The sequence below is a fragment of the Vipera berus genome (assembly GCF_964194415.1).
Source record: "Vipera berus genome assembly, chromosome: 1".
NCBI lineage: Eukaryota > Metazoa > Chordata > Lepidosauria > Squamata > Viperidae > Vipera > Vipera berus.
Window position 1 is genome coordinate 85407225 of NC_138202.1, and position 25657 is coordinate 85432881.

The following is a 25657-nucleotide window of genomic DNA, read 5'->3' on the forward strand; positions in this document are numbered from 1 at the left end:
GGCAATGACAGAGGGCTGCACCTTGTTGCCAACTCTGCAATGTTTCCTGAACTCAAGTACTTTCTTGAACAACTTTTCCTGCTTTGGAGGAAAAGTATTGCACATTTCTATCACTCATCACAAAACAAATACTCAAAAGAGCTCTGAATTAGCTAGAGCACACTTGATAGAGCAGCACATGACTTGAGACGTGCATGCAAAAAAATTCAATAGGATGGGAATTGAATTTTCCTAATCTTTTCACATGCTTTGAAAAGAAGTCTTTGCTATTTTAAGAAGTTTGTGAAACATTCAAAAGGCTGAAAGTTTATTTATAGGACCAAATGGCTTCCCCAATGCCAGAACACGGATTAACTTTGTCACTTGTGTTACATGCAGCAACATGATAAATTAAGGTATGTCAAGCAATAGGTATGCAGAGAATCACTATGGTTTTCATGGATTATTAATATACCGTATATTCAGTTGCATGTTTCAGGCAGTTTCATCAGCAGCTCTGATAAAACAAGAAATATTCCCACACTTCCAATCTCTTGACAAATCTTATGATTTTGCTGTACTTGTAAAGACCAGATTTCAACCTTAGCTTTACTCTTGCCTTAAAGAAGCAACATTGAGGAATTGCAATCAAGAATTCTGCACTTGGTTTCATATCTTTGATGATTCATACATTCTTCATGATCAACAAGAATAGCATTTAGCAAATGTTGATATATCTAGGTATTCAAATCATCCAGTGTTAAACAGGATAGTCCAATGCATCCCACTCAAAAATGAAGATAAGAAACAGGGATCATGAACAATGACATTCCATAGGAATTGCTAACAAACTGGAACCTACTTTTTCACTTGAAGATATTTAGAAATTTATTCTATTTAGAAACAACATGGATAAAGCATTCTAGGTAATTTTAAAAAGAAATTCAGAAAAAAAATTTAATTTAATGGAGGGCACAGAGAGACAAAAGTTTAAGTGATAAATTATTTTTCTTTAGTAACAGCAATCTGAGGATTTGTTGACTTTAATAAAATATGCATAAAAAGATTTCTGGCTTCCATTAACAAGTCACTCAATGTTACTATTTCACTTGGAGATGAAAAATATTGCAAAAGGAATACAACACCAATGTAAAACTGAGGTTTGGACAAGTTTACACTATTGTTCTTCTTTTGCTCCTTGTCCATGCTGACAAAATCTAATCAGGAGATAATTTACCAATTCCATCATCCTGTAATACATTTCAAATGTTGCAGTTCAGGTAGTACAGAATACACCATGCTAGTCCATAACAAGTGATGGATCTGGGAATATATCTATTGTCTTTATAATAAGAACAATTCTTAAAAATAGTTTTATAATAGAAGTTTCTAACCAAGATTGGTAGATATACTACACTCAAGAGGTTAGAGTGCATAATGAATAATAAAGTAAGAAAAAGTTTTCCCAATCTTTTCTTGTGCGTCGAAAAGTAGTTTTACAACATAGTTGGAATACACTTGAAACTATATTCAACTACATTCCAATATAGTTGAAACATTCAAAAGATTGAGAGCTTGATTATAAAATCAAGTGAGAAAATTCTCCAATGCCCAAGAAGGTGGATGCTACATCCCTTACTGCAGCAATGTGGCAAATTAAGGTGTGTCAAGTCAAGTGTACAAGACAATCTATTGCATATCTCTAGTTGCATGCTTCAGGGAAGTTTCATCACGAGACCTCATAAAACAAAGAATATTCCCACACTTCCAAAATTCTTGATAAATCTTTTTTTTAAAAACTGCTCTGCAGCATGAATAAGAAAGCCATTAAAAAGTGGCCTCAGGGCCGTTTGCAATATCAGAAATCTTTATGACCTGTTATTACATTGTATTTTTTAAATACAAAAGATGGGGAAAATAACTATAGCATAAAAACGGTTGGAGAGTAATCAAATTAACTACTTTCAAATTTAATTAAGTTTTAAAATGTTAGTGTAGCAGTAGTAATTTATTATGTGCTTATAAAAGGCAGTACATTTATAGAATAAAACAACAAATCTAATCAAATTATTTTGTCCACACCCTATTTATTAAATTTGTATTAATGCATTTGTGTTATCCACACTGCAAATTGCTTGATAAATGTTTTATCCTTCATTTTTCTCCGGCAAGCATCTGCAGTGAAATCACTATCCTAGAAGAACAAACAACTGTTGACCTATCAGTAACCACAAAAACAAAAAAGGCAGTAAAATAATAACAAGATTATTCTTTATCTTGGATATTTTGTAGATCTTAACAGTGGTTTTCGAAGTGGCTTTGTTCACTTATGTAAAAGTTGTAAAAAGTATTTAGAGCAGCGGTCCCCAACCGTTGCAGCTTGGTGGCCCGGCGTGTGGATTTGTGTCTGTGTGGCAGGCGCACCTGCACAGCTCCATTTGCCTGAGCAGCAGGCGCACATGCCTTCCACTTGTGCAAATGGAGCTTTGCATGCAAGTGCATGTTACTGCAGGAAAGTTGGGATGGCCAGGACTTTGAGGAGTGAACATAAGTACCATTTATGCAACACCACTGAGTGGTTTTTAACTGAAGACTATGTTTATATTTGAAGACAAACTGTGATGCTATATCTCTTTATCTCCTCTAATAGGCAGAACATGTTCTCATACTCCCAATTTACCATTGCTTTTTTTTCCCTCTGAGTATTTCAATATATTTCTACCTGGTTAACAAATTTTAGACAACTGGTCTATTTCAGGTTCCCACTATCATGATGTTGGACTTATGAGACATGTCTTCTGTGGTGGTCATGCCTGCCCTGTGAATTGTTTTGAAGGGTTTTGTAACTGGAACAAAAAGGAATTGTTTAGCCGAACTACTGTTATCTCATTTTTGTAATCAGCATTTGCATCAGGGACAAATTTTACGCAAGTGTGGGAACCATGTACACGGAAAGGATCTACTAGAGGAGGGATTAGCAGAGGTGTCAAACTGCCGGCCCGCAGGCCAGACGCATCATCCGGAAGCCTCACCTACCTCATTGTAGGCAATGACAAAATAGTCCCAATGTGTCTTGTGACATCACGAGTTTGACATGTCTGGATTAAGGGAATGTACAGGAATGATTGATGTTTTCCTTACAATGTAAAGACTCTGTTGTCTGATTTTCATTGGCTAACAAAGTTTATAAAGCAATACTACTAACTTTTTAAGGTGTAGCACTTCTGGACATAATTCTGCCAGTGTTCCAGATTGATTGCCACCCAGCTGTTTTACTTGATCAATTGATCAGCACTGTTTCCTCAACAAGCCTCTGTTTGAGTTGCCTGATTAGACTTTTAATGGCATCTCAAATTTAAGTAAGGGCCAGTGACCTTACAGTTTTAACCTTATTCTGTAAGCCATCAAGAGTTACTCTAGTAATTGAGGTGCCATATAGTATCATTATCTTTCAGTATTTAATAAAGTCTATAATTTAAATAGTATATGAGAAGTAGTAACTGATTTATTTTAGAATACTTTACAAATACAATATTGTTGGTAAAAGTAGTTTTAATGTATTTCAGTTTAAAATGTATTAAATAGAAAATCTGAGTTTTAAAATAAAATAAAAAGATTGAAATAATATTCAATTTCTATGCATCCTGATTCAGGCAACCTTCCAAATTTGAATAAGAGACAGTAAATATTCAGTTGTAACAGCGGAAATAGATATGGCAGGCTATCTTCATCTATATCAGTGTTTTTCAACCACTGTTCCGCGGCACACTAGTGTGCCGCGAGATGTTGCCTGGTGTGCCGTGGGAAAAATTGAAAAGTAATTATAAAATACTTTCTTTGTGTTTATTTGATTCCTATTCAAGAGAATTACTTTATATATAGTCAATATAGGCACAGAGTTAAATTTTTTAACATTTTCTAATGGTGGAGTGCCTCGTGATTTTTTTCATGAAACAAGTGTGCCTTTGCCCAAAAAAGGTTGAAAAACACTGATCTATATCACCCTCTTCATTTATATCATCCCCCTCTGGTGTTTCAAAAGGATTTGTTGAAGATTTTCTGACAGGACAGAGCCAAGAGATGGAATTACTCCCTACAAATTGCTTATTCTCCTCTTCTACCATTTATCACGGAGGATAGATAAGTAGAAGCCAGCAGGTCAAGAGTGCTAGTCACAATAATGCATTTCACCTCAACATGTAAATTTATCTTCATAATGAACTCATATTTTAGTAAGTTCTATGAGATGAAGCAATTATGTACTTTTACTAGACGGAAGCAATACTTGAAATAAATTTGGATCTTAACTGAACTGAAACCTTTAGTAATACCGTTTGACTGTGTCTAATCATTTTCATCTGATTTAAAAGGATAACTTTGGTGGACAGAAGTATCCTCCCAAACTCTACTTGTTGCACATACTCTATATGTTTTGTAGGTTGCAGATTAGGAAGGGAGCGAAGGAGAGAACAGCAAAGGAAACTTGTTATATAAACTGAGTATCACTCATGTACTGCTATACACAGCCATCTTTCATATTGTTTTATTTTATTTCCATTTATATCCCGCCCATCTCCGAAGACTCAGGGCGGCTTACAAGCTTAGCAGTAGCCTTCATTCTATGTATATGCCTGCTTATTAGTTAGTTAGAATTTTTAGTTAGAATTATAAAAATACAAAACAATATTTAAGCTGAAGAATCATTTGCTTGCTATCCAAGTTAAAACTGTTAAATTATGTATCAAAATCTTAAGGTTCCTTTGAAAGATGCTGAAGGGAGTATAAATTTCAACTTTACTAATTGTAAACAAATGCATTCAAATGATTAAATCATCTTTAATGCTTTTCATTCTATTACAGAAAACATGAGAATCAAAATAGCCTAAAATAAACAATTAGTATCACATTATTTAATAAAATAAAAAATAAAAACAGTTGGCTATCATTTTGTTGAGTTTTCCCTAGCTATATTTATGCTTGCAGTTTATTGCATTACATTACTAATGCACAAATGAAAGACTGCTTCATCTGCTTCATGAATGCATTATTGCATTCACTTTTAGAAATTCTCAAAAGTATGATGCAAAGGACCACAAATAAATTGATATTCCCTACTTCTCTATTCTAATAGTTCAAACTGAAAAATATTTCAAGTCAGAATCAGACATATTAATTTGAACAGACTTCCATTCAACTTAGAAAGTGAAGGATAAACTACAAGCTAGGTTCAAACAAATCCATAAATCATGTTATTAACCATGATCTGTGGAATAAGCTATTGAGTTCCGATCCTCACGCTTACGCCATAAATCTTGAATTACAATCCAAGATGGTTGGTTCCAATGCTAAATTACAAAGCAACTGTATTAAGTCTTAGCCCAAAATGTGAACCCACCCACATCTGTTTTGAAAGCTGACAAAGGCGAGTAGTGAAAGAGAAATTGAGTAGGAAAGAAGTAAGCATTCAAGCCTGTAGATTTTTTCTGATAACTGAAATAATGATCTGATTTGAATTACAATACCTACTTCTCAGAATTAATAACTAGCCTTAGTAAACTGTCAACAGTTCTGCAAAAGTACCGTATACCAATTTTTTCTTTAAGGTTTCTTTCAATCCAACAGACACCTGTAATCAAGTTTAAATTTATTTCTCTTGAAGATAAGCTTCAAAAAGCTGGATTGTACCAGGATGTATAGCTTCTCCTTGTAAGATAATACATATTGCATATCATATTTGACAGAATCTGATAGATGGTGAGAAAGTATCTTCCTTCCTTGTACTGACACAAAGAGAGTAAGTCATTAAACTGCATTCCAGGACAACATGAATATCACTGATAATTTAACTACTTTATCAGGGTAAATCCAATTCCTCAAATACAGACATTAGCTATGTTAGACTAATTTTCAAGAAAAGGACAAAGTGCCACTTTTTTCCAGAGTTCTCCCAACAATCAATAAAATTACCTTACCCTTTGGTCAATCTTTATTTCATATTTTTAGCTGAACTGAACTTAGTACCCAAATAGCAAACTATTTAGTCATTGCAAGAGAGAGAGAGAAGACAGACATACAGAGCTCACATTTTGGACAGATCCCCACCCACCCACTCATATTACACCTAGGAGAAATTATTTCTGAAACTATTCGGCTTAGCCAGTCTACTCTCCTCCCAGAGTCCCACTGCAGTTCTCCGTTCCCAGTTATTAAGCCCACATTTGCACTCCCGTCTTCTCTGCTCTCTCCTCCCATCGAAAAAACACAAAACTCGCTTCTCTGCTCGGGTAACGATATATACTATACTACATCACGCTATTCCAGGTTGATGCCCTCCGCCCACCCCGTCCCCGTCCCCGGATGCGATTCCCAACAGACTTTCCCGGAGACGCGCCAGAAGCACAAACTCTGCCGGGACTGGGCGGGAGGGGCGTCGGTACCTGGGAGCCCCGCTGCTCTTGCCAGCGCTTCAGCTGCTCCTCAGCGCAACCTCGATTGCCGGCCATTTTGGGAGACTCGGAGACCCCGACCCTGAGAGATGGGACGCTTTCGGCTGCGGAGCCCTGATGCCAGATATTTATTGCGAAAGGGGGAGCGAGTCCCAAAAGCTGCAACGTCCCAACTACCACGATCGCCGCCCAGTTGCAACTGTCTATTAAAGCCAGCTGATGAAAGTTCAACGCCCCCGCCCTTGTGATCCCGCCCCTTTCTTCATTGGTTAAGGGGCCCCCATCATGAAGCTTTCTCTGATGCTTATTGGATGAACAGTGAGTCGGGTAACAGATATTCCTTTTCTGCTTGCAAAACTACATTGGGAAATAGGGCAGGTGGGCAGCTTGCGGGCCTGAGGGGAAAAAAAAGGACCGAAGGGGCTGCAATGTGGCCAATGTGGTGAGACCACGTTACTATTTGAATTTGTCAGATAGAACGCGCACGGTAGCGTCCCTGAACTTTGTAGTTGCTTGATGCACTAAAACTCCCCAGTCTGAAGTCCATTGAGAGGAACAGTAATTACGTTACGAGTTTCTGATCCAAATATGCTTGCAAAAGAGACGTTTCTGTCCCTCGGCTGCTTCTGGGGTACTCGTTTCACTCTGTTACTCTCTTTAGCAACATAGGGATGTCATCCTTGCTGTGCTGTCCGCAGAAAGTAAGAAACTTGTTTCTTACACTGGGGTGCCAGAACAGCACAGGCCAACCCTCAATAGTTCACTACTGATCGTACTAATAGCAGTGTGCAGTTAGATCACTGCTCTGTTTGCCTGGACAAAAATTCATTTCTTTCCAGCATAAGGTCTGCAATACCTGTAAGCCAGCTACTACCTTACTGTTCTGCAGTAAGTGAATTGATTTTTGTTCTGGACTGCCACCACTTTAATTCTGTCTTAAATCTGTGAAGTCCCCAGGAGGTCAGCTCAACTCAAATGACTTTTTCTTTTCTTTATTTGATTTGGATTCTACCTTTCTTATTGTTTATAAATAACTCAAGGGGGAAAACATACCTAATATTCTTTCTATTTTCCCCACAACTACCCTATGAGGTGGGTTGGGCTGAGCAAGTAACTGAGCAAGTACAGGTGAAACTCGAAAAATTAGAATATCGTGTAAAGGTTCATTTATTTCAGTAATGCAACTTAAAAGGGGAAACTAATATATGAGATAGACTCATTACATGCAAAGCAAGATAGTTCAAGCTGTGATTTGTCATAATTGTGATGATTATGGCGTACAGCTCATGAAAACCCAAAATCCACAATCTCAGAAAATTAGAATATTACATGCAGTCAATAAAACAAGGAGTGTACATAGAACAATATCGGACCTCTGAAAAGTATAAGCATGCATATGTACTCAGTACTTGGTTTGGGCCCCTTTTGCAGCAATTACTGCCTCAATGCGGCGTGGCATGGAAGCTATCAGCCTGTGGCACTGCTGAGGTGTTATGGAAGACCAGGGTGCTTCAATAGCGGCCTTCAGCTCTTCTGCATTGTTCGGTCTCATGTCTCTCATCTTTCTCTTGGCAATGCCCCATAGATTCTCTATGGGGCTCAGGTCAGGCGAGTTTGCTGGCCAATCAAGCACAGTAATCCCACGGTCATTGAACCAGGTTTTGGTGCTTTTGACAGTGTGGGCAGGTGCCAAGTCCTGCTGGAAAATGAAGTCAGCATCCCCATAAAGCTCATCTGCGGAAGGAAGCATGAAGTGCTCCAAAATCTCCTGGTAGACAGTTGCGTTGACCCTGGACTTAATGAAGCACAGTGGACCAACATCAGCAGATGACATGGCTCCCCAAATCAACACAGACTGTGGAAACTTCACACTGGACTTCAAGCATCTTGCAGTGTGTGCCTCTCCATTCTTCCTCCAGACTCTGGGTCCTTGGTTTCCAAATGAGATGCAAAAGTTGCTCTCATCAGAAAAGAGGACTTTGGACCACTGAGCAACAGACCAGGTCTGTTTTTCTTTAGCCCAGGTAAGACGCTTCTGACGTTTTTTGTTGTTCAGGAGCGGCTTGACAAGAGGAATACGACATTTGAAGCCCATGTCCGGGATCCGTCTGTGTGTGGTGGCTCTTGGTGCACTGACTCCAGCCTCAGTCCACTCCTTGTGAAAGTCCCCAACACTTTTGAATGGCCTTTTCCTGACAATCCTCTCCAGGCTGCGGTCATCTCTGCTGCTTGTGCACCTTTTTCTTCCACACTTTTCCCTTCCACATAACTTTCTATTAATGTGCTTTGATACAGCACTTTGGGAACATCCAACTTCTTTTGCAATCACCTTTTGAGGCTTTCCCTCCTTATGGAAGGTGTCAATGATGGTTTTCTGCACAACTGTCAGGTCAGCAGTCCCCCATGATTGTGATTCCTACTGAACCAGACTGAGAGACCATTTAAAGGCTCAGGAACCCTTTGCAGGTGTTATGGCTTAATTAGCTGATTAGCGTGGGACACTTTGAGCCTAGAATATTGCACCTTTTCACAATATTCTAATTTTCTGAGATTGTGGATTTGGGGTTTTCATGAGCTGTAAGCCATAATCATCACAATTATGACAAATCACGGCTTGAACTATCTTGCTTTGCATGTAATGAGTCTATCTCATATATTAGTTTCCCCTTTTAAGTTGCATTACTGAAATAAATGAACTTTTGAACGATATTCTAATTTTTCGAGGTTCACCTGTAGTTACCCAGCCAGCTTTCAGACCTAAGGTAGGACTAAAACACACAGTCTGCTAGTTCCTAAGTCACCACCTTAACCACTTGTTCAAACTGGCTTTTCTTTGACTTTTTAGAGAAAGTATACAAACGCAAATAGAAAAGAGAAAACAAATTTAAAAACCAAAAATATAAAGCACAAATGAGTAAAAAAAATATTTTAAATCAGAACAAAATCAAAGAAGTCATAGTTATTATTTATATTTTTTATTTTAATTCCATTTATATCCCGCCCTTCTCCGAAGACTCAGGGCGGCTTACAAGCTTAGCAGTAGTGATTAAAATCACTATTAAGGTTGAAGCAAGAATAAATATCAAGAACCATGGTGTGAACACAGTACAACTCACCAAATAAAATTTTAAGTTAAAATAGATTGCGTCAAACTGAGACTGTTCTTTAAAAAAATCACATGAAACTGAAATGTGAACTTTTTACATAAAAGAATGTTGGATGGCATACAAATATATTAAGGTTTGGTCCAGGAATGTTTCCATTTTGAATTAAATTCTATGTTAGTTAACTTTTAAAGTGAAATTATTTTGGACATTGAAACATACTTTCCCAACAATTAAAAAACATTTTTAGAGGGAGTTAGATGCCCATTCCCATAAGAAGCATATAAACCCCTGTGGTAGTTAATGAGAATTCAATTTTTAAAATGTGTTTCATTCTAATCAAATGAGACTAGAGTTTCCTAGGTAATCTACACCATCATTTGTCAAGAATACAAGCACATAGTAGTTCATAATGCACTGCAGGATAAAAAATATAAGGCCAAATATTTTCATAGTGGTACAATAATTTTTGACAGAATTCAAAAAGGCAGTACATTTCATCTTCTCATAATCTTTGCACCTTTGATTCATTCTTTTTATTTCTAATATTTCTTTGAGAAAGAGAAGCTGTGGTAACAGTACCTATCTAGTCTAAGGATGATTTTAAATATTAACATGGATATAGCTGAGGAAAGCTCAGCGAACTTTATCCCTTATATGTGGTCCAGGTGGAAAAAGTGTGATTTGTTATGTAACCCATCTTCAACTCAAGTTATTCTGTGAACCATATCTTACCTATGAATTTATTTAGAGGGTTAGATGAAACGAGCTAGGCAAGCACAAAAGAGGAAGAAGGGAAAAGTTAGTAGCAGATAAAAAATGAATGCAAATGAAACTCAGATCCCAGAGACAAATCTGAGTTCAACCATGAATTCTGTTCTTTCTGCTGATGTTTTCTGTAAAGGAGAAAGTAAGCGTTCCTAGCTGTTCTTCTCTGACTCATAATAAATAGATCAAAAAAAGGACACATTTCCTATGCACAGGTGCCAGTAGCCTTTCCTTGACAGGAAGTCTGCTTATCTAAAATAAGGAAACAGAGGTGTTTTCTATTACAACTGCAAATAGATTAAAATAGTAATAGAATATCCTGCACTTGACAGTAAGAACTAGGTACCTCAAGTTACAATTATGAATACATGTGTATAAATTGTCCAGAAAACTGTTTTCTACTGTACGCACTTTAAGGTGATTTTTCTGTTTTGGATGCTAGTTATAAAATGTACTTATAAAAGATTATTTTATTCTGTATATTACGATTACCCATCCTACATAAAGATAAAGAGATGTGCAAGACAACACAATAGATATACACGTGATTAGTGTTTTTATGTTTTTCTGAGCTTGATACAGTTTTATGTGGAGTTTGTTTAGGGTTTAATGGAATTCATTGGTTTTTATTTTATATGCAACCTAGAGTTTCGTGGATAGATGGGCACCATATAAATTGAATACATAAACAACATATTTAAATATAGAAAATAAGAGGAACTCAGCTTATAACTTTGATTTCTTCGTGGCAAAATAAAACTGCTACAGTGCTTAATCAGTTGCATTTCACTTTCACATGACCTTCCTAGAAAGATAGCTTTGAGCCATTCTGGAAGCAGGTACCATTCTCACTATCTCAGAATGGCACAAGGTGGTCTCTGTAGGAAGGCCATGTGTTGCATCTGGCAATGCAAATGATCTGCAAACTGTAGTACTGAAAGTTGAGTATCAACAAGGAAAAAAATAGGGCTAAGATCAGTGGTGGGATTCAAATATGTGAACAACTGGTTCTCTCTGTGGATGCCATTTCCGGAAGTCCATTCGGGGCGTGGGCAACAAAAAATTAGCTACTGGTTCTGCTGAAGTGGTGCAAACCGGTTGAATCCCACCACTGGCTACAGTTTAAATGTAAAGAAAGCCAAAATAATGACAATGGATACAGCAACCAGAGCTGAACAAGGATACTAAAGTGAAGTGATGAATAGATGCTGCTTTTTAGATTCTACTATCAACAGTAAAAGAACTAGCAGTGAAGAAATGTCATGTTCTAGAATTTGGTGGGATAGCAATGATGGCCTCGGGAGAGATATTCATGTCCCGATATGCTTCTACCAATGAAATTCAGAATTGTGCAAACAATTATATTCCCTGTGATACTCTATGGAAATGAAAGTTGAACTCTAAAGAAACAGCATAGAAAAAGCATTGATGGTCTTGAAGTTTGGATGTTGGAAAAGATTCCTTGGATTACCATGGGCAGCCAAGTAAACAAGCAATCAGATCATAGAAGAAACCAATCCAGAGTTTTAGCACAAATGATCGGACTCCATTATCATATTTTGAACACATTATGCAAAGACCCAGCTCCCTTGAGCAGTCTGTAATGCTGGAAAAACTGGAAGGAAAGGCAAGATAATGAATATCAGTAAGGGTGATTGAATTACAGTGATTATGGATACATCCTTGGAAGCCTTGAAGGGCTAGTTTGGGGAAAGATAATTTCACAGAAGATCTATTTATGAGGTTGGTAATAGTTGACACAGATTTGGTGACACATAATCAACCAATCAAATATTAGTACACATCTATCATTTCCTTTTGTCTCAGACTGAAATATGTTTTCTGTGGTAAATATTTCACGAAAATCATCCAGCAGTTCTTCATCCTCATCAGAGATTACATAACACTGCATTCTATCTGAAGATGCCAGAGATTGAATCAGCAACTTTTTCCGTATAAAGGACATGCTCTATTATTGAGCCATAGTTTTTTTAAATCTAGTTACATAATCATCTCTTTCATAAGATTATAGTTAAAAACAGACTCACTGTGCTAATAGATTGTACCTGACATTTACATTGACCTAAATAAGCTTGCTTATATCTACCATTTCTTGGGTTGAACAAAAAGGTACAACTTTTATTTTTCATTTATTGTTATTGTAATAGCATTGAGAGTCCATTGCATTTGCTGTTATGCTTGCAAATCCCACAAGCTGAGCTTAATTTAGAGAAGTCTTGTTACACCAAGTCTCTAGACATACCCAACCAAAGAGAGGAAGGGAGGGGAGATTGGTTAGTACTTCTGATGTAGGCTAGACTGTGAAATCCCAAAAGAAAGCAATTACAAATTTTTACTGAATTATTATCAAGGAAATTACAATTATCAAAGGATATTCATGGAGTCATCAGAACATGATAAGTTCTGGATTTACTATTTGTAGAATTATATTACATAAAATAACTAGGAGTTCATGTATTTCAGGGCAAAGTGCTTAATTCTTAAATAAAAATCCAAATTGTGATACATAAGTCTGGAAAGAGAGTCTCTTTCTGGAATAGTAGCATTTTAGGAAGCAACCTCTATGCTTATTTAGCTAAAATAAAGCTCAATCCTTAATAAACTGCCAATTTCCTGCTTAGTTGCTTATTTTCCTGATGTCAGGATTTCAAGTTTTTGTTCCTATTTTGAGTTGATCAAACTACATCCACAATATGCTAACATGAGAGTGCTCTAGTTTGGGTGTGCCAGTTCACAATCAGAAAGCAAGCCTACAACTATTCCCCACTCGTGTCTTCTCAAATTGCCTGCAGCCAGGGTGAAGTAACAAGTTTATTGCCAGTCATGCTAGGTGACTCCTTGCCAGCTCTCTTGCTATCTATCTCAAACATCTGTTTTTCATTAACAGGCTGATTCTGATTACAGAGGTTTCACTTTATGGCAAGTCTCGTGCTAGGCATGTTTCTTTTTACCTCTGCCTCCTCATCTTTTAAACCCAAGCACGTTCACAACTGACTCAGAATGTAGTCTGTATAAAGGAGATAAAAAGCACTACCCTCAAGACTTGATAGTAAATAATACTAGCACATAGGCTATCTCTCTTAATAGCTCCAGTTTCTTTAGCTGACCTCCCAGTCACAAGGTGGAACAGTTGCTTTGTACTGAATGTTCATCCCAACATGAGGTAGGAAAAAGAAATGTTTAAATTTGTTTTAGAAAGCTGACAGGAGATGCTCTTCCTTTTCACCATCTTAATATTCATGCATACATTTTACTCACAAATGAAGGCAAATATGTGTGTCCCAGGATAATATTGCAGGATCCAATCTGGGTCTGTCACTAAAACCAGAGGACTTCAGGGAACTTCTCTCTAGCAGAGTGTGTGCTGTCCTTTGTATGGTATTTGTAATGCCTGCTGTAAGTGGCTTTTTAGATGTTGATTGGGGTGTGCTGATAGCTGGCTTTTAAGTCATTAGCTGTCCTTTGCTTGTAATGCCCAGCCCTCACCTTCTAAGTTCTTGATAGACTGGTGGTAGATCAGCACTCCTGTTGACTGACGAGGGGCCTGTTTCCCAGGCTTCAATCACTTTCCTGGCTGTTTTTGTGTCTGCTCATTTAACAATCTTAGTCTCTGCAAAGTTGAATGTGTGTCCTTGTTCATTGCAGTGTGAGGCTACCAATGAGTTCAGGTCTCCTCATCTGACCACTGGCTTGTGTTCTTGAAATCTGGTGGTTAGCTTCCTCCCTGTCTGTCCTATATAGTCACAGGGGCAATCCATGCAGGGGATTCGGTAGATTACATTGAAAGTATCTACCACCTCCGAGCAATCTTGTGGGCAGTGTGCGATGGCCACTCGCAGATCTCAGAAGCTGCATTCTACAGCTTTCGAAATGTTTTTGATGTATGGCAGGGTGTGGTTGCTCTTTTACCTTGTTCCTTCCTTTCTCTCTCCGTGCTGCGCAGACATCTTCTGACGAATTATTGTGGGTACCCACTCTGCTTGAATTATTCATGTAGGTGCCTGTTCTCCAGCTATGTTAGCATGTTAGATACTACAGTGGGTTCTCTCCTTGCCATATAGTGTTCTGATGCAACTCTTTTTGTGTGACAGTGGATGGTTGCTGTTAAAATTCAGAATCTGTGAGATGTTGGTGGCCTTGTGATAAACTGTGGTTTCTAGGCTTCCATCCTCTTGTGTATTGACAAGTATGTCTAAAAATGGTAATTGCCTAGCTGCTGCTTCCTCCATTGTGAACTGTATGCTGGGAAAGATGGAGTTCAGTATGGCATAAAAGTCTTTCAGTGTATTTCTCTTGATGATGAGAAGCATGTCATCCATGTAGCAGCACCAGAATTTAGATGTGTAGTTCTGAAATGCACTGTGTTTATTCAGGACTGTTTCTGTAATGAGTCCTGATATCAGGGATCCCATGGGTGTCCCTTTTATTTGTTCATACATTTTGCTTTCGAATGTGAAGAAGGTGCTTTGATGATAGTATTGAAGTAGCTTCATGATTTGTGTCCTGGTTTGATTGTTCTGGTCTGTGTTGTACTCTTCTTCTAGTTTTCTATCTGTTATTTCATATGCTAAGTGAGGAGGGAAGGACATAAATAGAGACACTACATCAAAGGAGACCATGATCTCATTAGGAGCCATATTTAAGTCTTGTAGTTTTGTCAGAAATTGTGTGGATGATGTGACTATGCTGTTTGAGGATTGGGTTAGGAAGCTTAAGCCTTGTGACAGCTATTTACCCAGGTTATATGTAGGGGTGTCTCGTACTGCTACAACATGTCTGAGGGGCACTCCTATCTTGTGTATCTTGGGGAGTCTTTAGAATCTTGCTGGGGCCAGATCTATTCCTCTCATTTTCCACCATTCCTTCGCCGTTAGGCAGTTGTTTTGTTTGAGTAGGCTGAAATAAGCATTCAGTTGGGTGACATTTTTCTCATCTGCATTCCCAATCCACATAATTTACTGCATTAAAATTGTCTGTACATGCTCCTAAAGCTTGATAAAGTTTGATAATAAACTTTTCACCTATAATAATCTCATAAGAAAAAAAAGACTTCCTCTGTGGGCAGAGATAGAGGGAAAAAAATATTTCATTTATTTATTCAGCTGCAGTATTTTCAGTTATTTGGGTATATGTGTCATACATGTGACAGAAATTATGAAAGACTGCCTTTTTATGCTTATGAAAGAAATCCATGGAATATTTGTGTGAGAAAAGTACTTGGAATAAGCAGGCTTATTGTAAAGCAAACTGCAAATAAATGAAACACATGCTCTGTAAAAAGTTTTTTTAAAAAAAGTTTTATTGGTTTTCCAGTTTAAAATCTATATATTTAGAAAACATCATGGTTACTGGGCAGTCAAAGATTCAGTAACAGAGTTTTTAGTACATAATTCAGGTTACATTATCAAAACATCCTTTTCTATTTTCCTTATCATTTAATACATGCTTAAACTAATAAATTTCTAACAATAACATGGTCAGTTAAAAGATTTGTCATTCCAATTTTAGCTAAACATATCCATGTCCTGTTATTAAATTTTACCTACGGTAATTCTGATTTTGATTATAGTATTCAAGTTTAGCCTTTAACATCAAAAATAATATTCACAACCCAAATTTCTCTTATTTCACTACACCAAAAATTGCAACATCTAACATACACACAATAGCTGAATAACTAAACTCTACCTAATAGACATTTTCTATTTCACATCCTGATACCTCACACGTAACTAATAGAACAGACTATATTTATCAATCTACATCTACTTATACATAACCACATTCTGTTTTAAATTTTAGCTAATTCTTAGTTCTTAATTAAAATATTCAAACATGTTTTTCTATTTCAGATCCTAACAGATCACAGATTACTAAGAGAGTAGCCTTTGGTAGCTCTCTAACAACTCATTTTTTAAATCTAACTCTACCTTTCTTTTTTTGCCAATCAGGTTTCCAGACCATAGCCTAGGTTGCCAGATAGGTCTCCCTTCACACCAATACATATTATTTGAATCAAAGGAGACCATCTAACCATCGATGATCCACAAAAGCTAAACCATTTGTAATCATTAGGTTGTTGCCCTGTTGATTCAAATCTCTGTATTTGCTCTGATGTTTTTGTCTTCGATTCGGTTTGGATTCTTCTTCCCTCTGGGTTCATCTGCTTTAAGTAAAAGGTCCTATCCAATTTTGTAGTTGGTGCTTGGCTATCCAGGGTCTCAATAAGCTGTCTTTGTTGATCTTTCACATCCTCTATTTTTGCATTACTGTCTTGCACTTGATATAGGCTCTTTAGGTAAAGTCAAGATTTGAGTATTAAGTTTTCCCATACTTTGTTGTTGTTCCTTAGAGTTCTCTGTCTTAGTGATAGTTCCTTGTACTTTTAAGATTGTGGGTTCTTTGGGTGGAATCAAGCTTTGGATATTAGATTTTTCAATATCTTGTTGTTGTTCTTTATAGTCCTCTGTCTCAATAGTAGTTTGTTCCAATTTTGTTGTTTCCTGGATTGTAAGTTCTTTAGTTGAAGTCTGGGTTTCAGTTTGTAGATTGAAGCTAGCACCTTGATTTTTCAGTCTGGAGATAAATGTCTCAGTGACTTCGCAAATTGTTTCAAGTATAAGCTTATAGTCAAGCGAAGTTTGTGGCTGGTCACCCTCCATTTTTGGGATAGTTGTAAATATTGCTTTAGTGCAGGGCTTTTCAACCTTTTCACACATTGTACCACTTTTAGGATATGGCAACATCTGAGTACCACCAGTCGCCTAGCAAGGTGTCAAAAACTTGATGACCAAAAAAAAAAAAGGAAAAAAGTGATGACGTACAGGTAGTCCTTGACTTACAACGGTTCGCTTAGTGACTGTTCAAAGTTACAATGGCACTGAAAAAAGCCACAGCTGAGCAAGACACCTGCCTGCCTGGCGGCGCTCTTCCTCCTGTCCGAGGTTTTCATTGTTATGAGCATTTCTGTTGAGGATTGGCAGCGGGAATGGGGGGGTTGTTTGGTTTTTATTCCCCCCATCTGCTGGGTGGTTGCAGCAGGTTTTGGTCACTTCACATGACCCTGGGACACTGTGACCATCATAAATATGAATCAATTGCCAAGCATCTGAATGTAAATCACAAGACCCTGGAGGTGCTGCAACATTCCAGCTGATTGGCGCTTCTTCTGGGCTCAGCAGAAGCACCAGGATCAGCGCCAAGCTCCAGCTGGAGCCTGGCACTGATCCTGGCACTTCCACTGAGCCCTGACAGCCCCAAAGAAGCACTGATCCTGGCACTTCCGCTGAGCCTTGACAGCCCTGCAGCTCCAGCCATCTCTCACTCAGGCTTGTGCGGTGATACCACCAGTTCAACTCAATCCCGTCCCCTGCTACCACTTTTCTAGGATAGTCGTGTACCACCTGCCAGGTGCCAATGTACCACAGGTGGTACCCGTACCAGTGGTTGAAAAGCCCTGCTTTAGTGGAGGCTAATTTTTAAACAAAAGTCAGTAACTGTTCACCTCCACAAATCTTAAAAGATGAATTCGCCTCCCAGCTGTTTCAGGTTTTTATCTTTAGCTAGTGCCAAGGACAGATCCAAATTATAAATAAAATTATTTACCAGTAATATTCACTTGCTGTACCAGGCTTGGCCACAAGATGTCCCCAGAGTACTTAGAATCCTTTTCAGACAGAGTAAATTTTATCAAATTTAAGTCCTTCTACGTGTTTTTTTTACTTTTTTTCTCCCTTTTTTAATCAAATAAATAGGATAGCCAGTTCCCATGAAGATAAGAGTTTTTGGGTCACCAAAAATAGAAAGGATGTGAGTCCAATTAGTTAATAGTATTTTGTTCAAGGTTTTTTTCTCCCATTGTAGTCAAATGCCGCCATTAAGGAGGGTGGGGAAAAAAATCCCTTCCCTCTCTCCTTGCAGGGGGAAGCATATTCAAGAGGCTTTTAACAGGAACCGGTAAACAGTTGGAATAAAGAGAAGGCAGGTCTCACTCAGTTTCTCCGCTATGCTTTCAAGTGCTTGATTGTGAGTTTGGCTCGACAGGAAACGGCTGAAGTGATGGGCCATGGGAGTGGCCGATCCTTTCTTCGTCGGTCTGAAGAGTTGCTCCAAGCCGACAGGAGGGTTGCCACCCTTCTACCATCGAGTGGAGAATCCTCTCCCCCGCTCGTCACCCCTCCAGGGCAACTTTCGACCCCTTTACAGGGGTCCCCTGGCGAAAGAAATCCAGACAACGTGAGGAGCGATCGCATCACAGGTCTGGCTGTGCCGCAATCCGGAACCGGAAGCCCTGTTCTGTAAAAGGTTTTACTATTCCTTCAGCAATATCTAAACAAGCATATAACCTCACTGATTTCTGAAGTTTATTCAGAATAAACCAGGGATAGGCATCATCACCTTTGTGCCAAGAGACAAACTTGGAATTTTCAAAGATAGAATTTTCATACTTTCATAAAATGGCTGTCATAGTTGTCATGACAATTTCATTTATTTTAATTAAAGCAATCTAAAAGAAAGTAGTCAGATGGGGCAATTTTAGAAACAGACACAATCCTATTGATATTGATTTAGTACAATGCTGCCAATCTCTAAACTACAACAGGAATATGTATGCAGACCTACTTAAGAGATATCTCAACAGTACAGATTCAGGAGATGCTTGCATTCCCACTGAAATCATTCCAAGGGAACAATTCAGCCTAGAGATGAGGAAGAAGAAAAATGATAAACATAAAAGGTTGGTATTTGTAATCACTAAAAATGAGGTGCGTGCAGCATGCATCTGGGACAATACTTTTCTGAAACCATTGTATCTGAGATGAAATTTTTTGCAAATTTTGGAAAGTTAAAAATTCCAAGGAGTTGTTTTGACTCTCTTCCCAGACAATCAAACCTTTGCTGACTTTTGTTCCTCTGGATTGCATGCCCTCCCTCGTAGGAATTCAGACGACATTCCACAAGAGGCATTTGGAATAAAAATTTGAAATTAATTATAAATGTCCTTCCTATGGAAAACTGGTTGTTTGAGTTCCTTGTGGGAAAAAATATGATAGGATAGGACTTTGAAGTGTGGGCAATAGGGGGAAATAGAAAAAAATAAAATAAAGATTACAATTAAAGGAGAAGAATTCTCAAACTCTACATGTTAACAAAGAATGGAGCAAAATACTTTAACAATGGATGTTCTGAAGGACATTTTTGAAGAATGGACTCAGAAATTAAGAATGTCTGATACTATAGATAGATGCCGTGTTAATGATGTCACAGAAGAACAAGCTATAGTGGGTAAGATTGTAATTGATTTGAATGTGGATTTAAATATGACAAGTTACAAGAACGATATGGAACATGATATATTGGGTACACAAATGAAACCAGTTGATGTCTTAATATTTAAAAGGGACATACAAGTATAAAACTGGAAAAGTGATTTGGATTTCTTGTTGGATGTACAAAAGAGATTTGTTAAAGTCTTGAATTCTCTGAAAAGGGACAAAATGAATAGAAATAAAGGTTTTGGATATTATTTGAAGGGAACTAAAAACCAAGAGCTACACTCAATTTGCCAGCAAATTTGGAAAACTCAACAGTGGCCACAGGATTGGAAAAGATCAGTTTACATTCCAATTCCAAAGAAAGGCAGCGCCAAAGAATGTTCAAACTATCGCACCATTGCACTCATTTCTCATGCTAGTAAAGTCATGCTTAAAATCCTACAAGCTAGACTTCAGCAGTATGTGGATCGAGAACTACCAGAAGTACAGGCAGGATTTCGAAGAGGCAGAGGAACTAGAGATCAAATTGCCAATATACGCTGGATCATGGAGAAAGCTAGGGAGTTCCAGAAAAACATCTACTTCTGCTTCATTGACTATGCTAAAGCCTTTGATTGTGTGGATCACAACAAACTGTGGCAAGTTCTTAAAGAGATGGGAGTACCAGACCATCTTATTTGTCTCTTGAGAAACCTATATGCGGGTCAAGAAGCAACAGTGAGAACTGGACACGGAACCACTGATTGGTTCAAAATTGGGAAAGGAGTCCGGCAAGGCTGTATACTGTCGCCCTGCCTATTTAACTTATATGCAGAGCACATCATGAGAAAGGCAGGGCTAGATGAATCAAAAGTTGGAATTAAGATTGCCGGAAGAAATATCAACAACCTAAGATACGCAGATGATACCACTCTAATGGCAGAAAGTGAAGAAGAACTAAAGAGCCTCTTGTTGCAGGTGAAGAAGGAGAGTGCAAAACTTGGGTTGAAACTTAACATTAAGAAAACCAAGATCATGGCATCTGGCCCTCTCAATTCCTGGCAAATAGATGGGGAAGAAATGGAGGTAGTGACAGATTTTATTTTCCTGGGCTCCAAGATCACTGCAGACGGGGACTGTAGCCAAGAAATTAAAAGACGCTTGCTCCTGGGGAGGAAAGCCATGGCAAATCTAGACAGCACACTAAAAAGCAGAGACATCACCCTGTCAACAAAAGTGCGTATAGTCAAGGCTATGGTCTTCCCAGTTGCAATGTATGGCAGTGAAAGTTGGACCATAAGAAAGGCTGAGCACCAAAGAATTGAGGCCTTTGAACTGTGGTGCTGGAGAAGACTCCTGCGAGTCCCTTGGACTGCAAGGCGATCAAACCGGTCAGTCCTAGAGGAGATCAATCCTGACTGCTCTTTAGAAGGCCAGATTCTGAAGCTAAAACTCAAGTACTTTGGCCACCTAATGAGAAGGAAGGACTCACTGGAGAAGAGCCTAATGCTGGGAAAGATCGAGGGCAATAGAAGAAGGGGACGACAGAGAATGAGGTGGCTGGATGGAGTCACTGAAGCAGTAGGCGCGAGCTTAAATGGACTCCAGAAGATGGTAGAGGACAGGAAGGCCTGGAGGAATGTTGTCCATAGGGTCGCGATGGGTCGGACACGACTTCGCAGCTAACAACAACAACAAAAACCAAGATTGTTTAAAAAAAAGAGAGAAGAAATATTGTCAGCCTTCCCAGGTAAACAGGAAATATAATTAGATGAACCAATTCCACTTTACTGCAAAGCTACATTAACAGAATTTGGCAAATGTGAAAGTACAAACTTTCTGCCACTGGTTTCAACAGTCTAGTCAATTAGGATGGGTTTTTCCTAAATTTCTTTCTCTGATTTTTAGGTCTTTAGGAGCTCCTGCCTTTTATTGTCTGGTTGTTTCCTAAGCAGCATTTCTTTCCCTCTGTCATCTACACTTTGCTTTACAAATGTAGAGTTAATTTATTTCATCATGGTTAAAATAGACATGTAGTAATTTTTTGAACTGTTGCTAATAAATAATGAATTACGAGGTTTTGGATTTTGTTTATAGTTAACAGGTGAGATATGGGATGAAGAGAGTGTTTGTTATATTTTAAGAGTTGGTAATAAATTACTAAAATTGTTTATACATGTGATGAGAGGAAAATTACTTTTTTATTACTTTTTTCTTTTTATTTCTTTTCCTTTTTCTTACTTTTTTGCATTTATTAGTTTTTATGTCAATCGTGTGACCATGGGGATGCTGCAACAGTTGTAAGTGTGAGGACTTAAAGTCACCTTTCCAGCAAAGTCTTGTCTTTAAACAGTTACTAAACAGGGCCGTCATTAAGGGAAGACTACCGTATAATTATACACTAAAGATTCTTTATATCTTCAAACACGGGTAAAAGACTTTTTTATCTGAACAAGACTTTGACCATTTCACTGATTTCAAGAGACCAAATCTCTTATCTTCTCGGACTATAGGTATTTATAAACCAATTCTATCCAATTATAATTTAAGAAATTACAAGCAGACCTCCAGGAATAGGCGGCATGCATCAAAGTAAATAAATAAAAGAGTTCTAGGAATATTTTCAAAATCCAGACTCATTTTTTTTAAAAGACAGTGTTAAGTTCTAAATAGTGGCTGAAAAGCTGATCTACAAATTATAACCCTCTGGGTCAAATTTCCTAAACTCTGTAGAGCAGGGTTGTCAAACTGCCGGCCCGTGGGCCGGATGTGTCATGCAGAAGGCGTGCCCACCCCATTGCCAGCAATGGCAAAACTGTCCCAATAATTTGTGCGACGTCACATGATGTCACAAGTTTGACATGTCTGCTGTAGAGGGTCTTACACTAGCCACTTCCTCTTGTCTACTGTATTTCTTTTTTCTTTTCTTAACCAAATATTAAGACATGAGACTTATTTAAATGTGCATAGAGGTAGTTCTCAATTTACAACCAGAATTGAGCCCAAAATCGTTGTCATAAATCATTGTAGTTATTAAGAAAGGTGCCCATGTGACCACTTTGCACAACAACTGCAGTATATCTCAAAGGATGTGGGAGGTCCTGGGAAGCCCAGCTCCCACTGGCAGGTGGAAACTTGCCATGGATCGGTAGGCGTCAGCCAGCTGAGTCCACTGGTGCATTAAACCCCCTCCCTGCTTTGCCATGCCTGGGTTCACTTACCATTGCTTCATTCTGCACTCAGGCTCCATTCTTGGAATGATTTGGAAGGTTCCTTCTCAAAATCACGTGAGAAGGAAAACACTAGTAAAATTCTGAAAAGTTCTGCTGGATTCACAAGCATTTTTGTCAGATTTGAGATCCATTTCTTCAGGATGCCAACCTTCTGCCCCCTCTGTTTGCAACTTCCTCTGACATCCCCCCACCTTTAACTTTTTGTGGCAGTTGGTAGAGAATAATCACACGACTGCATAAATACAATGTTGAGTTCACAGATCCCGCTAAGCCAAGATTTTAAATGATAGTTTGTTGCACTATCAGCAGTGGTAAGGCTTATTTACAAGATCTGAAGATCTATCCAATGGTTCAATGATTCAAGTCTTACCATAAGATGGCACTGTTACATAAAATAATTATTGCGGCAAGTTACAATAAAAAGTATCTACAGAGAGGGCCAGTGCCTTCAGTGATTCAAGTCTTACCATAAGATGGCACTGTTACATAAAATAATTATTGCGGCAAGTTACAATAAAAAGTATAAAAAGTATCTGCAGAGAGGGCCAGTGCCTTCTTTTCAAATAGCTTACATATAGAAAGTATCAAAGAAACCAGGCATTTTTATTTCATAACTAGTTCACTATTCAAGGTCAAAAATATACATACTTCCATAAAAAGGCCTCTGTCAGATTTCAACATGCAATCTTAACAGACTTAAAGGGAGGGGAGGGGTAGCTATCAAGACATTGTTGACTCCTGGTAGCCGCCTGGACTAGTTCAGCAACTGGCTCAAGGTCCCACAGCTGGTTTTGTGCCTAATGTGAGATTAGAACTCACCATCTCTTGCAGCACCTAGCCAATCTTGGCCTGAACTCTGAAGTTAAGCAAGACCTGGAAGAGGACCAAATGTCCCAGTAATGAAAGAAAGAGCAGCAATTGAAAAACGTATGTGGGGAAAAGTAAAGAAAAAGTAAACCTCGTCTGTACTACCGCTAAGAAATACAGAAAAACCTCTGTAGAAACTAAATAAACCTGCAGCTGATTTGACTAGTGCTGCAGATATACTTAAATAAGCCTGCATACGCCTAGAGTAGACACACCTTCTTAATGGTTTCCACTTGAAGATTTTTAACTTGCAAGCCATCACTTGTAAAAGTTTATGCTACCTAATGCAAGACAAAATTGTTTCAAGTGAGGTTTCTTTTTAGCACTGTAGATGGTAAATTCAGTACGATCCTGAGAAGTCCTCAAAAGAATTACCGTATTTAAACCTTGTAAAATAATAGAAAGTGTTCCTAAGTAGGGCTCAACTGGTAACTCTTATTCTATTACAAGCGGGAAGTGAAATTTTTAATGACCAGTCCACATTAAAAAGAAAAGTGCTTTTTTAATCTTTAAAAGGGATTCAGTGTAGACTGAATTCAAACACTGTGGGTGGTTTCTTTTTTGGCCTGCCGTTTTGCCTGATTATAGCCATTGGAACATATTGAATTTTGTTTAAAAATAAACCATGGTTTAGCATGTGTGAACACAAACAGTAGTTAATTCCCCCCTTTTTTGGTTAAATCATTAAGTAGGCGTGTCTAGGAATACACATGCTTATTTAAACAAGTCAAACCAACTGCAACTTTTTTTGCTAGAACTGGAAATCTTGGTTTCTGCTGGCCAATTTCCCAAAAGACTACAAAACTTTCCCACTAACGTAACTTTATGAAACATAATTTCTAGCCTACCTCCTTATTTGTACAGTTTCACAACCAGGCAAGAAAGCTTGCAGAATTTTGTTGAATTTGCTAAGCCTGCTGAAATCCTACATAAGATTATTTTATTCATTTCTTCTCAATGTTGTTTTTTCAAAAGGGGAAGGGGACAAGCTATAAATTATCTACCTTAATTTAAATTGGCACAATGTCAAAGTATTCCTATTACACTGTAATTAATTCTTTTTTTCCAAATTAAAAGTCAAAAGAATGCCTGTAAGAAGACTGCAGAGGAGTCTACAGAGCCATTGCTATGTTTTTTTGGGTCTTTCTACGCCCAGAGAAGTCTTGGAAGACAAAAAAATGTGCAACCAGCACACAATAGAAAACAGGATGGAGTATGCTTAACACAGACTGGGGTAACTGATTCAATGCAACATTTTCCCATCTATATCTGGAAAACTGCATTATTGTTCTGTTCTCTCTCTCCCACTACCAGATCTTTGTTGTTTGGGAAACAATCATGTTTTCCTATTTATCACATCATCAGAGTCCTTTTGAAATGAGATGAGTGGCAAATAAATTTAAAAAATAAATAAATCTATATGCCCTTTCATAAAATATGTGCACAGAAAATGCTGATTTCACAAGAAAAAAGTCCTTAGTCTGGTATCATATTGGAACAAAATTACAAGAATACCATGTCCAAGCTTCTGGGAACAATAGTTTGACCATGTCTGGAGGGCCATAGGTTCTCATGCCTTATTTTACGGGCCAGTAACTTAAGATATAACATTTGTAAAAACCAGCCTTTCTCTTCTTTGCCTCCAAATTAGGGCTTTAAAATGTAGCTTTTCCAAACTATGAGGTATTACAAGATTGTTGAAGGATCAAAGATTTGTAAGATCTTCTGTAATGCAATTATAAAATCTATATTGACATGGACATTTAATTTTGTTTTATTTTCTTAAATAAAGAGCAAAGCTCTCAAGCGTGATTACGTGAGAATGTTCTCAGGAAAGGCAGACCTAAACGTGTTTTGCAATCGTTTTGAGAAATGCATTAATAATTACCATTCAAAATGTGCATTTTAAGCAGTACGGATTTTACAATGCAAGCTATTCCGAAAACATAATATAAAATTTGTTGGAGCCTTATAAAACACACAGA

At 37.9% G+C, this 25657-nt stretch overlaps 1 protein-coding gene and 1 long non-coding RNA gene across 3 annotated transcripts in view; one reads left to right on the plus strand and one right to left on the minus strand.

The window, feature by feature from the left end:
• Positions 1 to 25657, minus strand: part of LOC308676103 (catalase-like) — a 43966-nt gene that overhangs the window by 18002 nt on the left and 307 nt on the right. Inside the window, exon 1 of one of the 2 annotated variants that reach the window (XM_081341830.1) lies at positions 6417 to 6637. The exons of the other annotated variant lie outside the window; for it this stretch is intronic. Within the exon in view, the coding sequence (XP_081197956.1) occupies positions 6417 to 6482 (66 nt within the window). The 5' untranslated portion in view covers positions 6483 to 6637. Of the gene's footprint in view, positions 1 to 6416; positions 6638 to 25657 lie in introns of those variants that run through there. 2 annotated transcript variants of the gene reach the window in all.
• LOC308676194 lies at positions 13418 to 25434 on the plus strand. The gene is made up of 3 exons (XR_014028278.1): positions 13418 to 13481; positions 18362 to 19603; positions 24750 to 25434. It is a non-coding gene; the product is annotated as an uncharacterized lncRNA (long non-coding RNA).